General features: G+C 41.6%; 1 protein-coding gene across 16 annotated transcripts in view; it reads right to left on the minus strand.

The window, feature by feature from the left end:
• CDC14A (cell division cycle 14A) overlaps positions 1-13991 on the minus strand; it is a 169172-nt gene that overhangs the window by 71597 nt on the left and 83584 nt on the right. For 11 of the 16 annotated variants that reach the window (XM_047785178.1, XM_047785179.1, XM_047785186.1 and 8 more), the window contains one exon: positions 12816-12878. The exons of the other annotated variants lie outside the window; for them this stretch is intronic. In XM_047785178.1, the coding sequence (XP_047641134.1) occupies positions 12816-12878 (63 nt within the window). The remainder of the gene's footprint in view (positions 1-12815; positions 12879-13991) is intronic. 16 annotated transcript variants of the gene reach the window in all.

A 13991-nucleotide genomic window follows, 5' to 3' on the forward strand; every position in this document is an offset into this window, starting at 1 on the left:
CCAGAAAATATAAACACGTTCCATGAACATGGTAAACATACTTTAAATAATGAAAAAAAAACCTATACATATCAGACTCACGATGAATACACCTCCATTTTTGTTTTTATTGGCAAATATCTGCTGTCGGTGCTGATTTTCAGACTGGGAAAAAGAAGGCAGGAGTAAGGGACAGAGGCTCATTAAGCCCTGGGGCGTATCGCAAATTGGAGTCAGCCAAGTCTATTGCAGAGGCCAAGTGCTCAACAGCTGCAAGGGTCAGGCAAGAGACGTAAAGGCAAATCTCCTCAGCTCTGGCCGATTGACCACAGGAAGCTGATTGAATATGGCCACTCTTCCAATTGGACTTTCATGTAAAATCTCTCTGTATTTGAAATGTTGACTGGTTTAAACGAAGTTTTTAAATACTGGAAAACCAAATAAAATACATCTATCGGAGGACTTTGATCACCAGCTGTCAGCTTCCGGTCCACACACTCTAGCATCCTCAGAGAAAGTCTGAAGACCATGGGACAATGGGGCAGGGCTGGGGTACCCAAGACTTTGCAGGTAAATGGGATACAGTTGTGTGATGCATCACAAAACGTATGAATCTCTTCTTCCCATAAGTACTGATCTTCAGCCCACCCCACCACCAGACACAGCCTCTAGTCTCCAAGACCCCACCTCCGTGGCTCTGCATAGATGGTCCCAGGCAGGGAAGGAAGGCAATTCTTTGCTGGGCCAAGATTACCACGTAAAAATCTCTCTCCTTCACCACATGGTACAGACCTCAATGGTAGGAATCTGTGTCAAATGCAGAGTCTAAAGTCTACACTCTGCTATAAGAGCACATAAGTATTTGCTAAATAAATTGGAATAATGCCACTGAGGAAATCTAGAGCCTCTAATTACTTATACTATCCTTTAGATTTGATTTCCACGAAAATCAAAACTTAGCTGTACCATTTTCCTGTTTAAAATGCAAATGTTTCTTTCTAGTCATAAAAAGTAACAACTGAAACTTTACATGACACCTCATAAATGTCTGAATTGCATTAATCTAATATTAACAAACATAAAATCTCCATGATACCCTAAATAAAATTTTAGAGATGCTATGAGTGTTATGATTAAACATGCCAAATTAAATCTCGAGCATAGCTACCTAATTAGAACCATTTGAATAGAGAATCTAATATGAGAGTTTCCGTCCTGGCACATTGGAAACGAATCCGACCAGGGACCATGAGGTTGCAGGTTCGATCCCTGGCCTTGCTCAGTGGGTTAAGGGTCCAGCGTTGCTGTGGCTCTGGCGTAGGCCGGCAGCTACAGCTCCGATTAGATCCCTAGCCTGGGAACCTCCATATGCCTCGGGTGTAACCCTAAAAGGACAAAAGACCAAAAAAAAAAAAATCTAATATGCAGCTCTTTTTGATAATTAACATATTCTTGTTTAAATAAAGCAGTCTCAGATTAATGGCCCAATATCCCTCTCAGGTAATTCTTAAGCTTAAAACATCTAAAAATTCTAAAGTAAAAATATGTACTAATCATCAAAAAGCTAAATCCAATTATTTATGAACAGTTGAAGAAAACAGGTTTCTATGTTCACCATTCCAGTATTCTCGACCACAAAGCAGGCCCTGATAAATACACTGGGCTACGTCTATTTATTTGGATTATAGACATGTGTTTGGTTAAAGAGTAACCTTTTATAGTCAATCATAGGGAGAGAGGCAATGGACTTACTACAAGAACCAAAAGAATATGTTTGCAAATCTGCCTACCCCAAAAGATAAACATTAGATAATACTGGGCTATATATTCAGTAGCTTGGATAAGGTTGATGGAGTAAACAAAGAGACTGAGGTCTTAGATCCAAATCAGAACAAAAATTAAGAAATTACAGCTTTTAACTGACTCATACAATCTTACTTTGGTAAACCTCCAAAATTAATATCTGTGTTTCTTTCAAAGTGAATTATACAGATGTTAATATTTATCATTAATAGAATATTTAAGATGATACGAATTGGTTTTTCACACACACACACTCTCTTCCAAGAAACCTGGGAACTAAAGGTACTTTCCAACATTACTACATTTTATAAATACACATCCAGGCATGGATGAGGTAAGAGAATGTTTTTACCTCTCCCAGTTCAAAGCCTACAGCCTACCAAGTTCTATGTAGAAAAACCACACATGTTCTTTACCACAGGAAAACCCCAAAGTAAAAACCTGAATTCTTGAAACTGATACATTTAGGAGTTAAATTCAATTTACTATAGGATCCTTCAAGCTACAAAAGGTTCACCAGATTTCTTTGGAATAGCTAACTCTCCTGGTGTATTTATTGATTAATTGACTGTCTTTTTTTTTTTTTTTTTTTTGGTCTTTCTAGGGCTGCTCCCGTGGCATATGGAGGTTCCCAGGCTAGGGGTCTAATCAGAGCTGTAGCTGCCGGCCTATGGGACAGCTACCGCAAAGCCAGTTCTGAGCCACATCTGTGACCTACACCACAGCTCATGGCAATGCTGGATCCCCAACCTACCGAGAGAGGCCAGGGATGCAACCTGAAACCTCATGGTTCCTAGTCGGATTCGTTTCCGCTGTGCCACGATGGGAACTCCCTCCTGGCGTATTTAAATTTTAATTTGAAAAAAAAAAGAAATCAAAGTTTCTTACAAAGTATTAAAATTGAAAAATATTAAAAATAAAAAGTAAATAAAATATAATTGGACTTGAAAACGTGAATATGTATAACTTCTAAGAAATAAATCTGTGCCACGAAGGCATGTCTCTGTTGTAATGATCACAGATACAGTTTTCAGTCCAAACAATGTAACAAAGAATAAGACAGAAAAGACAGACCTTCAAGTTGACAATATTGGATTGGTTCCCTTATCAACAGATGTGTTTTCTAAGACAACATGGATAAACAGTTTTTAAGCACAATTCGACATTCATTAAAACACTTGCTAAGCCTTTATTATATGCCAAGGACTATAACTTAGTATTGCACATAAAATAATATAAAGCATTTCCTCTGTGCTCTTAAGGAGTCTGAAAACTAGTGACAATAATAATAATAGCAGCATTTATGGAGTTCCCGTCGTGGCGCAGTGGTTAACGAATCCGACTAGGAACCATGAGGTTGCGGGTTCGGTCCCTGCCCTTGCTCAGTGGGTTAACGATCTGGCGTTGCCGTGAGCTGTGGTGTAGGTTGCAGACGCGGCTCGGATCCCGAGTTGCTGTGGCTCTGGCGTAGGCCGGTGGCTACAGCTCCGATTCAACCCCTAGCCTGGGAACCTCCATATGCCGCTGGAGCGGCGCAAGAAATAGCAACAACAACAACAACAAAAGACAAAAATAATAATAATAATAATAGCAGCATTTATATCCCACAGACTCTGTGCTAGGCATTACTCTATTACATGCAACTCATTTATTTCATCTCTAGAGCAACTCTTTATCACCATACTGCTATAGACCGAATGTTTGTGCTCCCCACCCCACCCCCCGCTGCCAAATTCCTATGTTGACACCAAATCCCCAGTGTGCTGGTATTAGGAAGTGGGCCCTTTGGGAGACGATCAGGTCATAAAGATGGTGCCCTTATGACTAGCATTAGTGACTTTAGAAAAGAAATCCCAGAGAGCCCCCCTGTGAGGACCCAGCGAGGGTGCGGAAGAATTTGGTCATTTATTAAGCAGGAGGAGGACCATCATCAGACATCAAGTCTCCTGGTGTCTTGATTTTGATCTTGGACTTCCCAGCCTCCAGATCCATAAGAAATAAATGTCTGTTGTTTAAGGCACACAGTCTACAGCATTTTGCTAGAGCAGCCCAAACTAAAGCACCCATTAAAAAAAAATTGCATTAAACTTTGACAAGTGCTATAATAGAGGTAAATAAAGGTTTAATGGTGGCACAAAGACTATTTTTAAAATAGTACAAGGTCTTTTTTATTCATTAAAAAAGTGCCTTCTTTATATTTCCTTACTTCTAAAACAATAAAATAGGGCTGACAGGATAGTTGTGTGACATAAATGCAAATAAGCTATCATAACTGGCACTTTATGAGTTTAAAGCAAAGTAAATACTTGAGGCATCAAACTAGATGAAACTACAATTGAAACTACAACTACAATTGAAACTACAATTAAGTTGCCTTGCCACTTGGCTTTAAATAATAATCCAACTCTGGATTATGACTTTAGATTTGCTTTGGAGAGAGACAGCGTGGTAGAGGGAAAGAGGGGTGCCTCGTGGGAGGTTGTTTCACCTCTGCTAGCATAGCTGGATGGGGAGGCAGTGGTGGCAGAAAACATTTAAGAGGCTGTTCCCACGCCCAGCCCAGGGACGCACCCTGCTGATGCACTGCAGGGAGCAAGAATGCAGCACCCGCTGGCAGGTACCATCCCAGGGCTTGAGACATGAAGATTTGAGCCATCGGCACATATGTGGTTGTCGAAACTTGGAATCAGTCCCTTCACTCATGGAGAATGTATTAAGCCAGAAGTCCCAGGGCCCTAGAGACCTGCAGCATCTCAGGTGGGCAAAGGGAAGAGAAAGGCATTGCAGGAGACAGACAGCCAGAGACGGATGGAGGAGGAAAACAAGCAGGAGACAGAACTACAGAAGTTAGGGAAGGAAAGTCAGTTTCCAGAATCCGAGAGCAGCCGCAGAGTAAATCCAGTAGAAGACCAAGCACAACAGTTCGGTTTGGTTTGGTTTGGCTTGGCTTGGCTAACTCTCGCATTAGCAAGTACCATTTCAGTAGCGCTGCAAAGGTAAAGACCAGATCATAATCAGCTGATGAGTAAAAACAATCAGGATTGCTCTAAGATGTTTGGAGGTAAAAGAAGGGACAGAGACTAAGTCATAATTAAACAGGAAGGGGGAAATGTGGGAAATTTTAGACTTCAAAACATTTCACAGATTTAACCTGTCAGATCTTTGAACCAGCAATGGGTGCAATGTCATAGCAGATGTGGAAACACTGGGTCTAGGAAGGAATCTTGGTTTTTTCAACTTGTGGCCTTTGACAGGTATAAGCCACACTGCAGGACGGGCTCCAGGAAAATGCTTCTAATAGTCCTTTGAATAGTCAAATCACCTGGAGGCATACCTCATCTCCCTAGTTCCTCCAGGTGTGAGGGCAGGCCTGCCTACCTGCATTCTGGAGCTTGTTGGACTCCAGTCCTATGCAAGAATTCACAATTACAGCGGCAGAAATTCACATTTTTCCAGTTCCATAATCCAAGAACTAGTTAAAGGGCAAATCAAGCAGCCTCCAGATTACATTCTAGTTTACTGTACAAATTCTAATCCAAAGCAAAGCCTGAAACATCGTAGCTTAGATGTTCAACAACAATTTTCCCGGAGGTGACACAGTGAGAGATGAGAAGCCTAACAAACCTTAGTTCCCAAGGTATGTATCAAAGGGCAACACGGGGCGATGGCACCATCTGATCATTTGCCAAGTTAGTTACTAACCACAATGGAGGATGACATAGTCACCTTGAAGACAGTCTCTGTTCATAGATTAAACTAAATGGACATTACAGGCAAGCCCTTGTGGAAGACTACAATATCCAGCAATCTGTGCTGCAAATAACTGCTTAAAAAAATAAATAAATAAATAGTCAGAGTTGCCGTTGTGGCTCAGTGGTTAACGAATCCAACTAGGAACCATAAGGTTGCAGGTTCGATCCCTGGCCTTGCTCAGTGGGTTAAGGACCTGGTGTTGCTGTGAGCTATGGTGTGGGTCACAGATGCGGCTCGGATCCCGTGTTGCTGTGGCTCTGGGGTAGGCTGGCGGCTACAGCTCCGACTAGACCCCTAGCCTGGGAACATCCATGTGCCTCAGGAGCGGCCCTGGAAAAGACAAACAAACAAACAAAAAAAAATAGTCTTGCTGCCGGGTAATGAAAAAAACATCATCTCAAGAAGTTGTCTACCAGTTACTAAATTTTTCCCCTGGAATGTTACTGCAAAGTCAGAATGGATTTTTAATTAATATGTCATGATCATATTCGAGTGTCTTGGTCACTTTCCATTGAAAAGTGGTTACGTTATTTATTTTTTTTAAGGCTGCACCTGCAGCATATGGAAGTTTCCAGGCTAGGGGTCAAACTGGAGCTGCAGCTGCTGGCCTACACCACAGCCATAGCCACGCCAGATCTGAGCTGCGTCTGTGACCTACACCACAGCTCACAGCAATGCCGGATCCTTAACCCACTGAGCAGGGCCAGGAATAGAACTCACATCCTCAAGGCTACTAGTCAGATTTGTTACTGCTGAGCCACAACAAGAACCCCCCAAAAGTGGTTACTTTTAACAGATTATATAAAATATCTTGATATGTGCTTTGAAATGTGCTATACTCCTGTTTTTAGAATTCATTCACTTACTTATTCATTAGTTCTGCACTCCACTAACATTTAATGAGTGCCCACTGTGAATACCCTACGCTCCCGGGTTACTTATGGACACAAAGATGAGGAAGACATGGTTCTGGACCTCAAGTACCCAGAGTGCAGGGAAGACGTAGGCATGTAAGCAGAGCGTCCCACCACACCGTGGGAGAAGAGCTCCCACTGAGCTAAGGATGACTTCGACACCTAAAGACACAAACACGGTGGGCAGAGGAGAAAAGATCACAGGTAGGATGGGGAAAAAGAGCATGTCCAGAGGCTCAAAAGCCCGAAGAAGCACTGCCACCTAGGAAGCTGCAAGGATTTGACTACGAGGAAGGAAGGGACAAGGACAAAAATGAGGACGATGGCAAAACCCACGTCTAGAAGGGCCTTTGGTGTCACATTTGGAGTTTGCATTTCCTCCGCATTTTCAGCCAGGATAGAGGACTTAAAGCAGAGGAGTGATATAGTCAGACTTAGTTTCTAAACCATAGACGCTGAGAGTGATGCGAAGACTTGACAGAAGAGGCCCAAGGTTAGGGAAAGACCCAGTTGCGTGCATCCAGAATCGACCGGGACTTTCTCACAAACAGTTCCCAGATGGGCTACATGGTAACATGACCAAGATAATGTGACATCACCTCCTAAAAAAGCAATGCTCTTTTCCCAAAAGTGCATCCTTTACGTGATGAAAGCAACCATGATGACTAATGAATTGCTAGAATGTCACAGGAGCAAAATTTTCCACACTCAGCCTGTCATAGATCAGGGAGAAATTCTGTCTAGACAATTTTTTTAAAACTTTATGGCCCCACTCAAGGCGTATGGAAGTTCCCAGGCCAGGGACTAAATCCAAGCTGCAGCTGTGACCTGCACCACAGCTACAGCAATGCTGGATCCTTTAGCCCACTGGGCCAGGCATGGGTTTGAAACTATGCCACTACAGCAACCCAAGCCACTGCGGTCAGATTCTTAACCAACCCACTGCACATGGTGGGAAGTCCTAGACAATTAATTTGACAAGCATAAAAATGGAAGTGTGTGAGAAGGGTCAAACATGATAACTTCTATAGAATGAGGCACAAGAACATGGGGAATCTACAACAGCAGATGGAAGAACACAGCTTCTAATCCCACACAGGAAGAGATGAAATCACACGAAGCCATCTGAAAACAAATATATTGGCTGAGCAAATATACCAAGCAGACAAGAACTACTTAATAAATATATGGTCAATAAATTAACTGAAAAGTTACCAAATTGAGGCCCGAGAGTGGTGCAGCTTCTTGGTTCCATATTACAAAAGTTGACCTATGCACTGTTATTCCTGTAGAACCAAGCTTCCCAATTAGTGTAGCAGAACAGAGTTGCTTGGGCGGGGACCAGTCAGCCAGAGTCCCCGGGCCAGTGGCCAAAGGCCATGAGTTATGATCACAGGGTGCTGATCAAATATTAGCACATTTTCCACGTGTGTCATGGCAAGAGAAACAAAAGGAAGCCCTCTGCTGTGACCCCTCTCTCAAATAGGCAGGAACCAGTCTATCTGTCCTCAGACCTGCAGAAGCCAAGCCCACCTCTAACCACTTCCATCCAGGAACCCATGGTGAGGAAGTGGCCCAGGTTTGCCAGCGTGTAAAAGCACGGGGTCAAGTCACTAATAACTTGATATTCCAGGAAATAGCCTCATACTGACAAGATTATTTCACAGAAAGCATTTTTTTCTCAAAGTAAAGGAATGATTTATGGAGGAAAAAAAAGGGCAGATAGGAGGAAATAGCTCAAAGAAAGAAGTTGGAGTAAAAGATTAGCTTTTGAAGTAGGTTTTACATGAACTTTCAGCTCCAGCTGATCCCCGAAAGGGTACTGCAGGCAGGTCCTTAAAACTGCATGGGCCGAGCTCTGGGTGGGGAAATCAACGCGAGCCACACTGATGAGTCATCCCCAAAAGCTCTGTTTCCTTGCATCTCTCCCTCTCCCCTCCTCCCAACTAGGAGTCAGCACTGCCCTGGGAGGCCAGCTCTGTATGACCCACACCGGGACATCATCGCATATGGCAGACCTGCTGGTACACAGTGGAACACCTTGTTTTGTTTAGGAGACATCCGAAATAAGGAGCTAAAGACACAACTTCACCTTCTCTGATGACTAATGACTGCTTAAGAGTAGCATCTTTAAGGATCAGAGTTTACACGCGGTCTCACGTGGTAAGGATGGTTCCCCTAAAAAGAACAGAAGTTGACCAAAGGCAGACTGTACATGGGTCTTACAAGCGGAATATTGTCCTACGGTAGCAATAAGCACTAAACTTCACTACTCAAGAGGAGGCAGTTCCTCTCATATCTACAAGGACATAATTTGAACACACAAGCTCTTTCATCTTCACTGTTTTTCCCTAGGGCAAAAGGTTTGTTTTCATTTTTCAAATGAACTGATGTGTGGTTAGATTTCAAAGTGACAGCTCTTAGTTCTCAAGCTCTTTGAGAAGACCTTAAGAAATCTGTTGGAAAAACTGATACCTCGCAGAAGATTTTGGACCTCCTTGCAGGTACTTTCCTGGACCCGTAACAGCACAGCTCCCAGAGTTCTATCTAATTGACCAGTGCAAATATGAAGGGTGTAGTTCCACAACAGCTTGGAAGAGGACCTGACAGGCTATATTTTAGAAGATACTTCTGCTTTTCAATAATTAATACTATAGACTACTTGTAAGTCATATGAACATAAAGCAAGAGCCTGCAATATCTTATGAGAAGCCTGTTTTTTGGGGTTTTTTTTTGTATGTTTTTTGTTTTTATTCCTTTTTAGGGCCATACCTGCAGCATATGGACGTTCCCAGGCTAGGGATCAAATCAGACTGCAGCTGCCGGCCCACGTCACAGCTACATCAACATGGGCTCCAAGCCACATCTGTGACCTACACCACGGCTCACAACAACGCCGGATCCCCAACCCAGTGAGAAAAGCCAGGGATCAAGTCGGCATCCTCACAGATACTAGTAGGATTTGCTTCCACTGTGCCACAGTGGGAACTCCTATAAGCAGCATTCTTATCTTAAGACTCTTTTAGTCTCACTTAGAGAGGCAGCATCATTGATTTAGGCTTTTTCTTCAGTCATATTATATGTTAAATTCAGTCAAGAAGTGCCTGTGAAAAGCTTTAACTTGAGCACCCCTTGCCATCCAAGACACATTCTCATAATTCGCTTCTACTTTGAAAACTACAAATTTGTTGGAATGCTGATTTCGTTGGAGTGAATGAAGCATATGAATTCAGCTATTCCACAGGTCTACCCAATGTCCAGACTCACTAAAGCAGAGCAAAGAGTGGGAGAAGTTATGACAAGAAGTGACTGGGCCCACAGATTGTCAGGAAGCGGGTGTCTTTAACCATCCATTACTTAAACAGCATTTATGAAATGCCTACCACCTGCTGATCACACTTCTATTGGTGATTTTCTATTTTATAGCCTTCATGATAGAATGGATATATCATTCTCAAAAAGGAAGTTATTTGACAGAAAACTTTTCAAATGTTCACCAACTGCTTCCTCTCCTCCTATTACCTGGCTTCTTGTTGTTGTTGCTGTTGCTTATTCAGGTTAAGGTGTGACCACATTCTTAGCAGATTTTTGGTTGGTTGGTTGGTTGGTGGGTGGGTTAGCTGGATGACTGGTGAGCAAAAATGAAACTATACTATGTTTCAAGTTTTTCAATAGCTTTTTCAACTAACTCTCAATATCACCATTAACATTTTTTAAAGGACAAAGGAATAAGTAAAACATCGATGAGTTTTCTCTCTTTATTGTGTTATATGCTTCCTCTCCCTCTCTGAACTCCACCCCAATCTCTCCTTTAATTGAAATGGCCTTAGTGTTTTGCCATATATTTTTCTCCAGCTTCATCAACATGGGACAGAGGTTTGGGTTTTGGGTGGGTCTGAAACTTATCTAATGTGGAGGCCCATTTTAAGAAAATAATACAAAATTATCAACACCAAAAAAGTGCTCATGCAAGTGGGGGGGGGGTCCTCTAAATTTAAGCTTCGTTAGCTTCACAGGAAATTACTTTTGCTCTTACATATACAAGTACACGGCAGAGAGGGATCTTGTTATTATTTGTTTTAAAAGGGGGGAATTAAACTTTTCATTAATATGTCAACTCACTTCTCATTAATATGTAATAGAAATCAGGAGTTCCAGCTGAGGCACAGTGGGTTACTGTGCTACAGCTTCAGGTTCAACCCCTGGACCAGTGTAGTGAGTTAAGGATTAGGCGGTACTACAGCTGCGGTGTTTGATCCCTGGCCCAGGAACTTCCACATGCTGTGGGTGTGGTCATAAAAATTTTTTAAATAAAATAAAAAGAAATCATTCCAAGACAAGTAGTATAGCTCAAATTAATTTTGTTGTTGTTGTTGTCTTTTTAGGCCTGCACTTGCAGCCTATGGAGGTTCCCAGGATAGGGGTCCAGTCAGAGCTGTAGCTGTCGGCCTACGCTAGAGCCACAGCAACACCAGATCCGAGCTGCGTCTGCAACCTACACCACAGCTTCCGGCTACACCAGATCCTTAACCCACTGAGCGAGGCCATGGATCACACCGGCAACCTCATGGTTCCTAGTCGGATTCGTTTCCACTGTGCCACAATGAGAACTCTGAATTAATTTTTTACATGACTACACAGCATTCCACAATGGATCTGTACCACAGATGATTTATTCAACCTTTTCCTCTTAAAAGTACACAGTCTTCTTGTTTCCCATTCTCTGGGGTGGGGGGGGTGGAAATTTTCTTCTTTTGTCACTGCTAAAAATGTCATCGTAACAATGGTTTTATATTTTCAAAAGAAGAAGAAATTCTTTGGAGATTTTTAATAAATTGAACTAAATGCATTAATTTGGGGAGAAGCGGCAGCTTTATGACGTTAAATCTTTCTATCCAAGAACACAGTACATATTTTCCTTTTAGTCACGTCCCACCCACAAGGAATTTACAATCTAAGAAGGAAAATAAAGCTCGTACACAAATAGCCATGATGTAAGAAAAATGGAAAGCATGAATGTGAAAATGAGGGGGAGAGTGAGATCTGATCTCTGCAGGATTTTACACACACAAGAGGAGGAAAATGCTAAAGGAGACGGGCCTCTGGGAGAAAGGACTCAGCTAGGGCAAGAGACATTCAAAAAACGGTGAACAAGCAGCTCAGCACGGCTGGCACGCAGAGTGCCTACAGTGGAGAAACAGGAGGCTGGCAAGGTGGTCGGGCGCTCTTCTGAAGCTAAGGATGCCAGGGCAGAGGCGTTGCCCCTCATTTCGGCCAGGTCATGGGAGCGGCAGCCAGGCTGGGGCCAAGACCAGACCAGACAAGGGCTCTGTGTTGAGACCCTCAGTCAAATGTGTGAAAGACCAAGAGGAGAAGGGCCAGGGCTCGTTAGAGAGCGGATATAGCAGCCCCCGGAGAGGACGAAAGACAGGAGCTTGGGGGAAGGAAGTGAGAACAGAAAGGAAGAGAAAGATGAAACACACCCTAGCAACAAGAACTCAAATACTCACTCAATTAGGGAGGGAAAAAGGATGTTTCTAGTGTTGGTCTGGTGAACAGTGGAAAGGTGATGGGAGATGTTTAGTTTCTTCTCAGATGTGTTAAGTAAGGCTAACCTGTAAGCAGGATATCCAAATAGACACAGCCTGAATGTGGGCTACCCTTGTCTAGCTAAGCAGAGTGATAACCTTACAGCTGCTCTGAGACCCCTGACAGACAGCCCCCTTGCACAGAAGGGTCAGCCTACGCAGAGTCTACCGATGGCTCACCCTGCAGGAAAAGTTAACTACTTCTAGACCCCTCTATGACTCAGGAAGCGTGCTACCACAATGGCTCCTTATAGCACAGTGTAGCCTGAAGCGCCTTCACCTACACTGCCTCACTGAGCAGACAAGACGTTATTCAAAAGCTTTGTAATGGTGCCATGGAAAAAAAACTGAGCCAACTCTCAGAACTGAGTAAATTCAGCCATATGTCAAAAATAAAATGTATGCAGTCAAAAACATTACAAGGCACAAACCTTGGTTTGTTTTAACCGAAACCTAAATTTTAAAATAAAAGTAACAATTTTACTACGAAAATAGCTTAAATTATTTTTTCTTATAAATGAAAGGTTCAAAGTTATTGTCAATCAAGGTTTAATGAAAAAAATATAGAGATACGGCATTTTCCTGAACTAAAATTTTGATAACTCCTGGTTCAAATGCAATAACCAAACTGAAAGGATGGAACTGACAACTAAAGAAAACTGCAGAATGCTTTTATTTAGGGGCCAATCAATTTGCAATCCCTGAAGTGCTAGGGGAAAAAAAAGAACCATGTAATCAACATGAAGTTATATCTTACAAAAAATTAAAATATACAAACCTCATAATGTTCATATTCATCCACATCAAATGTCTCAAAGTCAAAAAATCCATGTTGTAATCCCTAAAAGCAGAATTTGAATTAGTTTTTCCATGTGAAATTGATAAAGACTTCTAGCCATTCCTGGAATTCCTGCTCACAAATGATCCTTCCTGAGCTGAAAGAGAAAGCTTGAAACCTTTGACTTGTATTGCATATCTAGAAATAATCTAACATCTGTAATTTTGCTTTGAGATTGTCTTATAAGTGGAACTAAATACTTAACAAATTATGAAGACATGTCCCATAAAATACGCCTCTTGTGTTCTAACATACACTAGTTTTATATGTAAAATTATTTATGTATATAAAGTGGAACATACTAGCAAATGTATAGTTAATTGTATGTAAAATTATTTATGTATATAAAATGCAACATACGAGCAAATGTATAGTTAAAAACCTATTAGGGAGTGTGGCGCAGTGGGTTAATGATCCAGCTTGCATCCGTGGTGTTGCCAGTTCGATCCCTAGCCCAGCGCAGTGGGTTAAGGATCCAGCATTGACGCAGCTGTGGCACAGGTTGCAGATGAGGCTCAGATTCGGTCCCTGGCCCTGTAATTTCCATATGCCACAGGTGCAGGTGAAAAAGGAAAAAGAAAAAAAGCCTATCGGGAACTATGCAATTATTTCATACCTAAATATTCCAGAATATATAATAGTAATTAAATTTTCAGAGAGAAGAAAAATCAGTTATTCGCAGGTTTTATTTTCCTTTTATCATTAGTGAGATATTTAGTAATAAGGGCCTTTTTACCTAACAGGCCCTATTTGTTCCTAAAACTCTATATTGAGAGAATTTGTTTCATGGTAATACCTTCTGACAGAGTAAAAATATACTTGACTATTGTTACAATTTAGAAGGAAGAACTGATCTTTTTAACAATATGAAGAAATATTTCATACTCCTTTTTGTAACTAATGACTTAGAACTTTTAAAAACTATCTGGCTTACCCATACATAATATTTTGAAGTCTTTTTTTTTTATGTCATGAAGCTATACAGATTACATTAGAATACAAAACCATAGTCACTTTTAAAAGTTACATGATTAAGTCATTAAAAATTGAAAAAACCATTAAGCCAAGTTTAGTACATCTATCTTTGAAAATACCTTAGAGACCAATGTTTTGCAA

The sequence above is a fragment of the Phacochoerus africanus genome, chromosome 6, assembly GCF_016906955.1.
Source record: "Phacochoerus africanus isolate WHEZ1 chromosome 6, ROS_Pafr_v1, whole genome shotgun sequence".
Classification (NCBI taxonomy): Eukaryota; Metazoa; Chordata; class Mammalia; order Artiodactyla; family Suidae; genus Phacochoerus; species Phacochoerus africanus.